Source organism: Mauremys mutica, chromosome 8 (genome assembly GCF_020497125.1).
Source record: "Mauremys mutica isolate MM-2020 ecotype Southern chromosome 8, ASM2049712v1, whole genome shotgun sequence".
Lineage (NCBI taxonomy): Eukaryota > Metazoa > Chordata > Testudines > Geoemydidae > Mauremys > Mauremys mutica.
This window is the reverse complement of record NC_059079.1, coordinates 37,460,887-37,474,652: the sequence shown is the minus strand read 5'-3', so window position 1 is coordinate 37,474,652 and position 13,766 is coordinate 37,460,887. Positions and strand designations below refer to the sequence as shown.

Genomic DNA, 13,766 nt, shown 5'->3' with positions numbered 1-13,766 from the left:
ATAACAGTTTATTAAACACAATATTTTTATATATATAGAATTTTCATTGAAAAACATATTTAATTTTATATTTCCAGTATTTTTTTTCTCAGTAAAGCACAGCCTAACAAAGAAATTGGTTCCCCCTTTTTGCAAGTAAGAAAAATTAGAACACTAAGAAGATGCCACTTGTCAATTCATTTCATCCATTTTTAAATTAAGGTATTAGTGGAATGTAAACACAGGCTAATTTTACAAAAGGCTCCTTATCAGATATACATGCAGAGGTCTGAGTTCCAATGTATATCTTATTACATTTGTTTTCTAATGTAATATAATTTGATAAGCCATTATTAAAAAGAGTAGCCTTTGGCACTTTGAGTAAAAAAAGAATACCGTATATCAATATTATGTAAAGAACACAATTTCAGTGATTACACAAGTGCTTTAAAATCTTTTGTTAAGAAATAGGAAACCTTGATAGGAAAAATATCGCACTGCACTTGAAATAATGCAGCAAATTTCAGAATAGTAAAAGCAACATATGCTAGATGCCCATAAATGGCCCAACTAAAACCAAGGAATAAAGAGCAACCACTCCCACCTGAAACCCTGTCATCTCCAAAACAGTTATATTGCCAGAGAGCGTATTGTATAATCCTTGGTTTATTGCCAGTATTTTCAGTTGCAGTTTTCCATTTCTTTTTTCAGGTTAATCTACGTATGTCCCCCCTCTTGAATTTATAGGCCAGCAAGACTGCGTCATACCCATTCCATTAAAGCTAATCCGACCTGCTCAACTGTGTACCCAAACTAAGCTAAAGCCAACAAATTTTTATCCAAGACAATCCATGTGTTTGCAATCCATAGGAAATGTGTAAAAAAGGTTTGATATTAAATACCAAGGACTGAAGACTCAATTTTATATATATATATAGAGAGAGAAACAAAAACAAAACAAAACAAACCTTGTAAATATTATAATCTGAAAATGCATATTCTAAAAATTACTTTTCTTTTCTCACCGATCCCTAGTTTCTGTGGTTACGTTCACCAGCTATAGTGCCCAGTAGTAACACTCACCATTAGTAGCAGGACATTTCCTTAAACATAATCTGCAGAATTCACCCTTGGAATCTCAGAGGTGGGGTGGGGGCATCTTTGTTCAGACTGGTGGGGAAAACAGATACTGGCTCCATTAAGGGTCTCCCTGCCCCCTTCCTTCAGGGAGTTAGGGAAGGGGGAAGTATCACCTGAGGTGGTGGGCTGGCCAGCAGGGCTCAGGTCAGTCATTGGTCCCTGTACACTGGAGCGGGCAGGGCTGTGGGAAGAGGGTATCTAGGCCTCTGGCTGGAATCGCCTTCCATGCCTCCAGCCCCTGGGATGAAAGTAGGTCCTGGGATTGTTTGGTCAGCTGTGAGCATTGCACTAGACACCTTATTTGGGACTAGGAAGGATTTTTTCCCTTACTGCCAGATTGGGTTTTTGTGCCTCCTCCACAGCAGCTCAGTGACCTGGTGGAGTAGGTTCAAGCTGTTGCAATTTAGCAGGTGGAAGGTGTCTAATACAGGTACTCATTCCATAGGGGCACAGCTCCCTCATGAACCAGAATTGGAAGTTGACTTAGGGGGTGCCTTCCCCTAAAGCAGCTCAGGAGGAATGGGGCTACGGCTCCTAATGTCTGGTTCAGCAGGAAGACAACCCCCTATCATCAGCCCTTTAGCCCTCCTATGGGGGCTCCCAGTGGGGTCCTGAGAGTTGGGGGACTGATCCACTAGGTGGAAATAATTAAGGAAGGAATCAGGACCTGAACTGTACAAGGTATTGCCTGGTAGTTCCCAGATGAGCTAAATTAATAAAGTTGCAGCCTAATTACACCAAATCCCTTGCATCTTGACTGTCCTCCTGTATGTCCAGGACAAAGCCATTTTAGTTCCCTTTAGAGTCTAGTTTAGCAATTCCTGGCAACACAGATTCCAAGAAGGCAAGTTATTTCCTCATATTATAAAAGCGTTATAAGAAGGATCACACCATATTCTCTCCAGTGCCAGGACACAACCCTCTTGATTCCTAACTGAAAAAAAGTCATGTTTAAGGAGGCTCTTATTGAGTCTGTCCCAGGGACCCCAATAGCACCTGAGGCACTATGCAACACTCGTGTATTGATTCTGCATACTAAGACATTCCACATTTAAAGCAAAGCATTATAAATAAGGATCCACTATGATAAGAGTGAAGCTTATGGTCATTTTGTGCTAAGCTAAGCAAGTGAAGTGAGTATATCCAAGTGTGAGCTAAAAGGCTTATTAATCAATAGCTAGTGACTGATCAGGCAGTAGCAATTTCAGTTTTCATGGCTCACCTTCTTTCACCGCAAATTTCTTTACAGTTATCAGTGTCAAGCATTATCTAGTTAAAAATTAATAGAAAAAGATAAAGTCTGCAGAGAGACAAAATGAGCACTTGTAAAAATGCTAAATCTGTATTTTATGTACTTTAAAAGATCCCTTTAAAAACAATATTTAAAACAGTTCTACAAGTTAGCCCACTAAGAAGAAGCCTCTTCATTAGTAGCACCTGTACTTAAAACAAAAGTTGAGCAGCAGCAGCAAAACTATTCAAACTAGATAATTATTCCACTCTAATGGAACGTCACCCACATATTTTTGTTGCAGTAAACATTATTTCAAAGAACTACACAAAATCTTTGCAATCTTTTAGTGTGGCAAATCCACTATAACAAAGCTGTAAATATTTCCTACTCTACATGAATGCAGCCAGCATCGTCATAGTATTAGCAATATTACTTTTAAAGTAACTGCACATCAATATGTCATGTGTCTGAGTTTAACGGGTATGTAAATTTTCAAAATATGTAAAGTTATAATCAGCACCATCCTGTATTAAAGTTTTGGTGCAAAATCTGCAAAGGTGAATATACAACACTGATACAGCCTTTGCTGTGAAAAATTCATTTGTCCTCAGACATAAATATAAATAAAATAAAAAAGTTGGCACATTCAGGAAATAAAGTGTCTGTGTTCAAGACCATCATTTTGTATCATATCGTCACCCTCAGAGAAATGTTTTTAGTCTGGTGAAACAAGTTGTAAGAAAACTCTTCACATTAGGTTCTTGCATTGTGCTTCCCTCCCTCCCCCAGTCGCATGAAACCCACAAGCTCATGCACACCATACATCAGCAATGTTCAACAATAGTCAGGCCGATGGTCAGTAAATTTGGCACATCAAGAATATTTCTGAATCCGCTCAAAAAGAAATAGAGCCCAAGCTTTATCAAAACGTGTTAATTCTTGGTAATATGGATCAGGTGACATGTCTCCTTTCATTCTTTGTAAGCTCTTGTGGGGGATGTTCCTTTATAGAAGATGTTTCTGGTGTTCTCTGGGCTGCTCCCTCTTTCAGGGATTAAAATAATGTTACCTTTTCTTCGAAGTGTGGAGTCACGGCTCGAAGAGATGGACAGAGTTTCTGAGCCAATCTCACTTCCCTCCACTGGTGTAACTCTTATAGTGGTAATCCCATGATGGTGATGCTCACTGTTATCTATGTTACTTCTTTTCCTGTCACCAGACCCATAACTGTCTTTCAAGGATTCACAGCTCTCAGAGTCTCTATTGAGATCATTTAGCTCATAAATTTGACGAAGGCTACCTTTCTCAGGAGCTTTCCATTTCCAAGATCCACTCCCTTCACCTTCTGATGGCACCTGAATTATGGGTCTGTTGTTTTCTGGATGGGCCTCAACTCTTACAATGCCACTGGGTTCATGATCTGTCAAGGTTTTATATCGGATGGCTCCAGTACAGGTGACTGTGCTGCCCTCTGAATTCTTAGGACTGCTCTGAAGCACTCCTTGCTGCTTTGACATGGCTATTACTTGCATGATTCTTGGCTGACTGTTGCTTCTACATGCAACGCTTTTCTCTGCAGCTTTCAGCCATTTGGCCCTAGCTGAACTACTTTTGGGAGATGTGTTTATATTTTCCTGGGTCTCTTCAGGAATATGGACTAGCTGTGAAGACCCAGGACGTGACTGAATAGAAACTCTTGGCCCACCAGAAAGACTAGCATTATTACAACCTGGAATGCTGCCAGGCTGAATTTTCAGGTACTGATTGCTGGGGCCATGATGATCACCATTGACGCCAACTCTGGATGGCTCAGAGCTTGATCTCATTTCAATAGCCCTTGGTGGTGAATGGCCGGTTTCAGTCTCTATTACTTGCAAAGACAATTTTCGACTTTCATTCTTGTTCTTCCATTGAGAAAGAAGTTGCTTGGAACGGGCAGAATCCATTGATGCATGAATTGTTGCGTTTCGTCTAGCTGGATCTTCTAGCGATGGCGTGTTGACTCTTGGCAAAGTGTTGCTGAAAGTAACCATGTTTTCCTTTCCCATGGGGCTCCGTGGAGTTATAATCTCTACATCAGCATTTGCTCTCTTGATGTTAGTCAAGGATCCAGAATCTCTATGGTTTCGATTCAGAATACTCTCAGAATGGTGAGAGGAACGCCCGTCACTATTGCCTCCATTTTTACCTGGTAAAATTCTGTTGGCATCTTGACTAAGGTCTGTCAAAGATCTTAATGGTTCTCTTTGCAGATTCTGGTGAAATACATTCTCTTCACTTGGTAGGAAGTTCCCCACAGCATACAGACCCTGACATTTGGATAGAAGCATTAGACAATTATGGAAAAACAAATATTTTCAGACACTTTAATGATACTTTCATGGCTTTAAATAAATAGAAAACTCATAATATTAATACAGCTAAATGGACATGATTTGTTCAGTTTGCTTTCTTTCCATTACTACTTAGCACCAATACAAATCTTATTCATTGTTCCAATTTTTGCCCTCAGTTCTGTACATGCAGGTATGTATAAAGTGGTACCATTGTGATCCTTGGTTACACCCATGTAGTCTAAGAGAATCCCTGGGAAAAGTGGAGGATTATTTCCCCCTCTCCTGTGTTCCCCCTCCTACAAAGCAGCAGATATAGTACAAGGGAGAGTGTTTGTTTGTTTTTGTTTTTAAAATAATGTTTTCACAATTCCTGGCCTTTGCTTAAGTAATGTTTACAGCTACACAACTGTCTGCTCTGATTTATTGAATCTTGTTCTAGCCTGATTAGTTCTCTGCTCAATGGTTCTGCCCTTTCTACTGCATAATGACCACATAATACAATATCTACACGATAGAACAATTTATCAGCTTTGAAACAATTGGCTTCCAAGGTATCCAGAACTTCAGCAAGGTTTAGCTTCACGACGTTTAATCCATTCAGTGGGCCAGTTTGTAAAACAATATCATTATTAAAAAACTCTCTCACTAGAATTTCTTTAAAACAGTCCAAATACTTGAGCTAATCACTCAGGTTAATTCTTTGCGCTACTCCCAGATCTGTTTGTAATTACACAGTATTAATTTACCCTCCTCCCCCTCCCCATTGATTTTTTTACTTTTCTGGGCAGATTTGCTGGCTGCAGGGTATTTAGAACCACGAGTCTCTGAACAGCCTATCGCCATGCTGAGTCAAGAACGTGCTTGAGTCTGTGTTTCAAACATAGGAACAACTCAATTTTTTTTGTGAATTTTGTAAATCTTTACATGCACTTGTCATTTTAGGTGGCATTCAGTAGTAAAAAAACAATTCCGGATCAGGTTGCAATACACAGGAACTGACCATTTTCATATACAGTGTGATTTCAATAGTCTATTCATGTTGGTGTTCCATCTTCCACTCTAAAAGCTATTGCCTCTAAAATCGTCCTCTGGTGAGGGCATTGCATACAGCAGAGGTTCTCAAACTTTTGTACTGGTGACCCCTTTCATACAGCAAGCCTCTGAGTGTGACCTTCCTTATAAATTAAAAACACTTTTAAAAAATATTTAATGCTATTATAAATGTTGGAGGTAAAACAGGGTTTGGGGTGGAGGCTGACAGCTCGCAACCCCCCATGTAATAACCTCACAACCCCCTGAGGAGTCACAACCCCCAGTTTAAGAACCCCTGGCATACAGCCTGTACTGTCATGTGATTATCACAGGGGTCGGCAACCTTTCAGAAGTGGTGTGCCAAGTCTTCATTTATTCACTCTAATTTTACATGCCAGTAATACATTTTAACGTTTTTAGAAGGTCTCTTTCTATAAGTCTATAATATATAACTAAATGTTTGTTGTATGTAAAGTAAATAAGGCTTTTAAAATGTTTAAGAAGCTTCATTTAAAATTAAATTAAAATGCAGAGCCCCCTGGACTGGTGACCAGTTCCTGGGCAGTGTGAGTGCCACTGAAAATCAGCTCATGTGCCGTCTTTGGCACACATGCCATAGGTTGCCTATCCGTGGATTATCATGTGACTGAACATCATCTATTTTAATATTATATTGAAAAGAATTTGACTCATTTTGGTTCATAACTGGATGCAGGGAAACATCTTCTCCTCACCCACACAGGACCCAGGCAAAATGCTGTCAGTAGAATTCCTTGAGCACTGGGGAGGCTAGGGGGTAGCTAGCCTGGTAGCGTTCTCCAGACAGGGGCGGCTCTAGCTTTTCTTGCAGTCAGGCAACCTTCAGCGGCTTGCCTGCAGGAGGTCCCCGGTCCCACGGATTTGGCGGCTTGCCTGCGGGAGGTCCGCTGGTCCCGCGGCTTCGGCATACCCACTGCCAAATTGCCGCCAAATCTGCAGGACCGGCGGCTCTCCCGCAGGCACGCCACTGAAGGCAGCCTGACTGCCGCCCTCGCAGGGACCGGCAGGGCGCCACCTACGGCTTGCCGCCCCAGGCACGCGCTTGGAGCGCTGGTGCCTGGAGTCGCCGCTGTCTGCAGACTTAAGAAGACACAAACCAGTCAGACTGGGGATGTGTCCAGAGCCCCACTTCCTAGCACACACAACACCAAGCACTGGAGGAATATTTGTTATGCTTTTCACCAATGGGATGTAAGGAGAGCTAAGCCCTTCTTGAATCCTTCCAGCTGCGTCTACCCTGTACATGTGGAGTGCCTCAGAGGATCCCTGCTCAGACAGCACAGTTCTGCACAACCTCCCCCACATGTTCCAATGATGTACAAGGGTACTACATTGCCCTTAGCTTGTTACCAACTTGGCAATTTATTGTACCTTCTGTGATGGACTCAGGCCAGAAGGATATAAGAGGGTAGTGGAAGGCAGGTAGATCAGCCTCAGAATGAGCAGGTCCCTGTTCCCTGGATAGCCAAACAAGGGCTACTCCAGGCCAATCAAGACACTTGATGCCAGTTTAGTCAGTTAAGGCTGTTAGGCTAATGGAGACAGCTGGAACCAATTAAGGTCCCACTGATACTGCTTTAAAAGCTCTCCTTGCCAGCTCTCTCAAGAGGAGCCCAGGTGAAAGGAGCTGGAGGAGAGGAAGCGTTACTGAACCCTGAGATAAGGGTGAAGCTTGGAAAAGGGGAGCACAGGGAAGTAGCTCAGGGAATCAAAGCAGCGTCCGTGGAGGAGGGAAGCTGCTAACAGCTGCTATCATTAGGGTCCCTGGGCTGGAACCCGGAGTAGAGGGCTGGCCCAAGTTCCCCCCAACCCCCCTCTGCATGATCTACAGAGATCCCTTTGAAAGGAGAAACAGACTGTGGAGCAGGCAGGAGACCAAACTGTGCCTACGGAGCTCTAAGGAGCAAGAGACTGTGGGTATTCCACCTTCCCACCTCCCATACTGGCCTGTGATGAAAATAGCTTAATAGTGTAACCTTTGCCGCCATACTGGGAAAGGGAGGTCATATTGAGGGCCTTAGCGAGTTTCTGAGGCCACTGTATCCACCAGGAAGTGTGGGACCCACCAATACAGGCTCGGAGCTTTGTCACACTTCTTATGGGGAAATTGCTGTTTGTGAATAAATTTATGCCTAGAAATGGGGCTTTGTGTTGGACACTGAGAAATGATGTTCCTTTCATGGGTGGAAAAAAGAAAGTGATGCTGGCACACCTGTTGTGCTGCAGCCTGCTGCATGGGGGCATCCCAGGTGGGGTGTCATCCCTATGACAGGCATCCATTTTAAATGGAGAGACCTGCTTCCTGTTCCCCCTTTATCAGTTTATCTCCAGAAATGACACTTGTGTAGAATTCGTTAGCCCACTGCAATCTGAATGACTTTTTTTTCTAAAACTTAGAACACATTCATACTGTATTTACCAAATAGAGAGCAATTCCTCCTCCTATTAGAAAACCACAATAGACATCAACTGGATGGCTCTTGTACTGGGTGATTCGAGTCAGGCCACATATAATTCCACAGATGATAAATGCAAAGACGAGAAGAGGCTTCAGGAGTTTGGAGGAGTCGGTTAAAGTAGAATTGAAGTACATCTTGAAAAGAAAAGAAAAAGTGATTTATGAAATTTCAGATTGACCTAAGAGGACATGACTTTATTTCATGTACTGTTTCTTCAACTGAATACAAAGGAATGCCTGGTATATTCTTATTGCATCGATTTTGTTGATTTTATTTTTAATTCTTGGTAAAACCCATTCAACTGCTGTAGAAAAATCTTTAGTCACAATGGGACCACTTCTGAAGTCCTTATTCCTTTCCTAAGCCAAACTCTCACTGAAGACAGTGCAACTCAGACCTGAGTAAGGATTTGGTGTGTTGCAAATATAACTAGCTAAGAAGCTAGTGCTTCTGGAACATAGGAATTGCCCTACCAGATGAGACCCATCGTCCAGCTAATACAGTGTTTCTGAGAGCAGTTAGTACCAGATACTTTAGAGCAGTGTTTCTCAGCCAGTGGGTCATGATCCCTGGGTGTATGTCACAAAAAGCAATCACGATGTGCTGAAAATGTTGTTATAATCTAAAGCAAAGAAAATCTTGCTCCTCCACTTCTCTTAACCTTCATGGTCACATATTGTCTGTTGAATATGTAACCATGAACACAATTAAATTACGTAGACTTATCATGGTTAGCCTTAATATATTTTTTTACTCTTATTAGGATAGTAAGTGTACGGGGATGGTGAAATGTTTTGACTTTGAATAAGGAATCACTAACCTAAAAAGGTTGAGAAACACTGGTTTAGAGGAAGGTGCAAGAGATCCCACAGTAGGCAGATGTGGGGTAATCATTCCCTACTCCCACCCCCAGGAAGGTTTCAATTTAATCAGTAATGGTGGTGATGGTTTGTTATTTATTTGCATTGCAAAAGTGCTTAGAAGCCCCAGTCACAGGACCCCATTGTGCTAGGCACTGTACAAACACAGTCTGCAGTAATTGATTTAAGCCCAGAAACATAAGGTTTCACATTGCTTCCAGTCCTCTGTTAGCATTAACTCTAGATATTCTTCTTGTTCACATAAACAGACACTTGCTCTTTGAATCTTGCTGAGTTCCTAGCCTCTGACCTGTGCTCCTCCTAGAGTTTAAAAATTAAACATTCAACAAAGGCACAATTAACTATAAATTAGCCAGTCAATCCTATTGGTAAATATCAGTGGAGCTATTCACATCAAACAAACACATTCCTGATGTAACTCCACTGAAGTCAATGCAGCAATATCTAGGGAGAATTTGTCCCTTAGAGTCTAGAGTTTGGATGCAGTGTTTGAAGTATGATGGGAGGAAGAAAAGAGGCAGGATATGTTGAGCATTATTTGAATGGCAAACTAAAATATCACTTTATAAGACAAGTATCATATTTTGTATGTGAATAATATGAAGCATTAAATATGTTTTAATGTTACACTCCACTACAGAGGATATTGTTGCTAGATAACAAACTGTGTGGAACTACTGTGTCCCTACTGTATCTTTTATAGTAATATTTGTAATTTCATTTTGCTGTCTGGCTCGGAGGACAAGAGCTTATTTATTTTCTTACTACATTACAATCTAAGTCAAGTCACTTTACGCTAGACAGTAAATGACATTCTGACTTTTCTCTAGTACAAATGAATAATGAACAGAGTTGATTACTTACCGAAATATATACAGCTGCAAAGGCTGCCAGAGTAGCATGTTGAGAAGGGAATGATTTTCTGCCAAAGAAGGACACTCAAATTATGCTTCTCAGTTCAAATACACTCTGCTACTGCTCATTTAAAAACACATGGGGTGGTACAATCTTTTTTAACTTACAAATCACAAGCAAATAATTTATCTTTTATATTTTTTCCTAAGTCCCTATTCTGTATTCTGGGGAAAGGATCAGCTAAGAACTGAGTTAATAAAATAATCACATTTTGTTTTAAATATTCAACATCAAGTCATTTTCTGATATTAAAAAAACTAATTAGATGCATGGAACTCTGATATATTTGATTTTTTTTAAATGGGCAAATATATATAATTACATTTCTGGATATTTTTTCATGGTGGGCTCAATCCTGCAAAAGTCTGTTCATATGAGTCATGTAATTCATTATTCCATTGACTTCAGAGGGCCTTCCTTTTTGACTAAGAACTAATAGTAGGTGTTTGGATGATTGGGCCCAAAGAACTTAGTCCTGAGAGGTGCTGAGCACCAGCAATGACCATGTTGCAGATACGTGGCACCTCTCAGGATCAGAGCCCGAATAGATACGCTCAAAAATCTCATTTAAAAAAAAAATCTCACACAGTAAACAGATTGGGATTTCTTTAATTCTTTCTTTAAGTGGCTAGTGACTGGAATGATTATTAAAGGAGGACTGCTACACATTATCTACCTTATTTTTTCTTTTCTATCAATATAGTTACTTCTGATCGAGGGGAAAAAAGTGAATAATTTGTTTGAGGAACATTGTTTAGCCATCTATAGAGCTAGTCAAATAATGGAGCTTTATTATTTGTGAATAATTTATTCATCAGCAATATTACTCTACATCTAGTCAAATAATATTTGCAAATAATTAATTACATAATATATATCTCCATAATCTTAATCAATGAAGTTTATGGCTCAGATGCGCAGCACAGGTCAGGAAGCAGTCTGCTTCTCCAAATGTTGGGCCATCTGAATGCCACTCCTGGGGGCTGCTCTAATTTGTGACTGCTGCCAACGTGCTGTTATAGTAACTGGGGGTGGTTGGGGCATGAGGGAGTTGTGGTCACACCCTGTTTTCCCTTGCTATGCCCCCTGTACAGGCAGTCAGGATGGTGATTAGAATAGCAGTTGCTATAGTGTTTCTACACCAACCAAGGATCACCCTAAGCAGAAGAGCTCCTCTGATGCCAGGATCCACGGTCTGAATAGTACAAAGTTGCCTCACTGTATATGAGAAATGGGGGCCCATAAGTAAGACTGATACTGTGGAAACCAGAAAGCTTCCTGAAATGTTGTAGGTGGTCTGGAGGAGCAGGGTGAAGGCTTGATTTCTGCAATGCTCTGACATCCCCCTAAATATCTCCCTCTGACTGCATGGAGAACCTGCATCCTCTGTGCTTTCTTTCTCCTCCTTCCTCCTCATATTACTGTTGTGAAAAGGGAGGAATAACAATGGAGCTTTCTTGTCTTAGGGAGACAGGCTTATTGAACCTTCATTTGCTCTGTCTCCTGGTTCCTCAGATTCAGTTCCCAGTAGTTCCTGACGTGACAGGATCACGTATGGCAAAGGACTTTGGAGAAGGCATTTCAGGATAAACTAATCCAGCCCCTCCGCCCAACAGCTAAAGGAGCAGACCAGCAGGACAAAAAAAAATAGATGATTTCTTTTAGAAGTCAAGATTGTGGGGGACTCCTGATTTTTGGCCTGATTCTGCAACTTGCTGGGGCTCCTCAGCTCCAAGTGATGACAGAGTTGAGTGCTGTCAGCACATTGCAGGATTAGGTCCCAAATAAGGAGCTATGACGAGGATGAAAGTTACAATGTGCAGCTTAGCTTCTATTATTTTAGAGCATTCACAGCCAGGACCATAACAGCCATAGCTAAATAAAACTGTCACATCAGATATTCTAGCTCTTCACATTTGCCCTTTATGGTTGCATTTCAATACCTTCTTTTCTCTGAAAAGAAGAATAAAAAAGTCACAAGGGCATGAGAGGAAAAAAATACAGGGCTAGATTCAGTTGGGGGAAAAAAAAAAGTCTGTTGGACAGCCAGGGTTCTCAACCAGAATCCTAGTTAAAGGTCTGTGGAAGATGAACAGAATGACTTTGACCTTTAAAAAGGGGCACTATAAATAGAAAATGTATGTCAGTTTGCTGTCATATATATGCCCCCCTTAGAATGTTAGAGCAATGCTAAGAAGCCTTTGTCTACAGTATGTCCTGGTGAATTAAAGAATTGGTTCTCCTTTGAGAGGAATTCTGCATTTTGCTTTGTCTTCTCTAAATAATTCTATGTAAATGAACTCTGTGGGCCAAATTCAGAACTAGTGTGAATGCAACTCCACTGATCTGAACTTTGTGTCTAACAATTCCTCAGTTTTGACTCTGGCTAAATAGAAAAGTATGAATTACTTATTAGTAAGGTCAGAGATCTAGATCTTTGACTCCTTTGTAAATTCTGAGAGCCTTTCACAAGGAATATCTGTGAATATTAAGAGTGGCATGGGGAAGAGAGACAAAAATCTTCCCTCCCCAGGACATGGAGCCTCTATAGGCTATGGTAGAAGCCACTCAGTTTCTCCCCCAATTTGGGTGAATGAAACCATATATTTATGGTCTCCACATCTTTGACAAAGAGTCAGCTGTGCCAATGAACAGAAAGAGAGGCCTGAGCACAGCACTGGATCCAGCTCTCTGAACTTTGACAATGTTCAGATCTGGATTTTAATTTCATGACTTTGATTGATGTGTAGCTGTGTTATGATTTATTTTCTGTTTACTGAAACTTTTAGTTTCTTTGCATTCAGTGAAAATGCAGGCTGTTACAGAGACATACATACACAGCTCTCCCAGGGAGACTTTACTTTTGTTCTTTCTTGTTTTGTTATCTTTTAATTTTAAAATGAGAAAATTTGGCTGAAAATTTATGGCTCTTCTTTGTGTATAGAAAGCATGACATCTAGTATTAATGTGGTAGATACATTCAGAGTTCTGAAAGAAAACCTACTCTGAGAACAAGAAATAAGCTACCACTCAGAGGTATGAAATATAAACATGGAGTATAAAACTAAGGAAGCTATGAGAGGAAAAATAGTTCATATAACATGCAGAGTGTAACAACACACAATGCAAAGGGGATATAGAGGATTATGAAACAAAACTGTGAGGGTATAAAACTGATTAAGAAAACTAGAACTAACAAAAGGAGACAGAACTCACCTATCATATGAATAAAATTATGGAAAGGCACTTTGACTATAAACAGGGGAAGAGATTGATGAGGAAAAGCCACTGGACCACTAAAGGATCATAGAGAAAATTAATTTTCTCTATCAGCTGAATAATTACACAAATTCTTCTCTTTACTGTTCACAGGGGAGTCTGGAGGCTAGTTACCACAAATGGAAACAAAGTTTTTGGTGGATTATAAATTGAAAATGAAGGCCATTAGCAATCATACAAAAACAAGACTTGTATAAGTTAAAATCACTAAAGTCAGATTAATCTCCAAGGTTGGAGAGATTACACCATAAATCCCCGACAGGGATGACTGAAGAGTCTGTTGAATCAATAATAGATATCTGATCACTCCAGCATGAGTGGAGAAGGACTTGAAGGAAGCAAAAATAATAATTAAGGAGAAGCCAGAAAATTGTAGCTCATCAAATGCAATCTCAGTGTCAGGAATAACATAGAGATATTAATATAAGATGAGATCATAACATTTCTGAAGAAATATGAGCTGATTAAAATT

The 13,766-nt window shown here is 40.5% G+C and overlaps 1 protein-coding gene across 2 annotated transcripts in view; it reads right to left on the bottom strand.

Moving 5' to 3' along the window:
• Positions 1 to 3,324: 3,324 nt before the first annotated feature.
• The window catches only part of PLPPR4 (phospholipid phosphatase related 4), a 43,661-nt gene continuing 33,219 nt past the window's right edge, over positions 3,325 to 13,766 (bottom strand). The window contains exons 5-7 of one of the 2 annotated variants that reach the window (XM_045027133.1): positions 9,965 to 10,022; positions 8,180 to 8,353; positions 3,325 to 4,662 (exon numbers count right to left, since the gene is read on the bottom strand). In XM_045027133.1, coding sequence (XP_044883068.1) covers positions 3,325 to 4,662; positions 8,180 to 8,353; positions 9,965 to 10,022 — 1,570 coding nt within the window. The remainder of the gene's footprint in view (positions 4,663 to 8,179; positions 8,354 to 9,964; positions 10,023 to 13,766) is intronic. The other variant, XM_045027134.1, reaches the window with a different exon arrangement.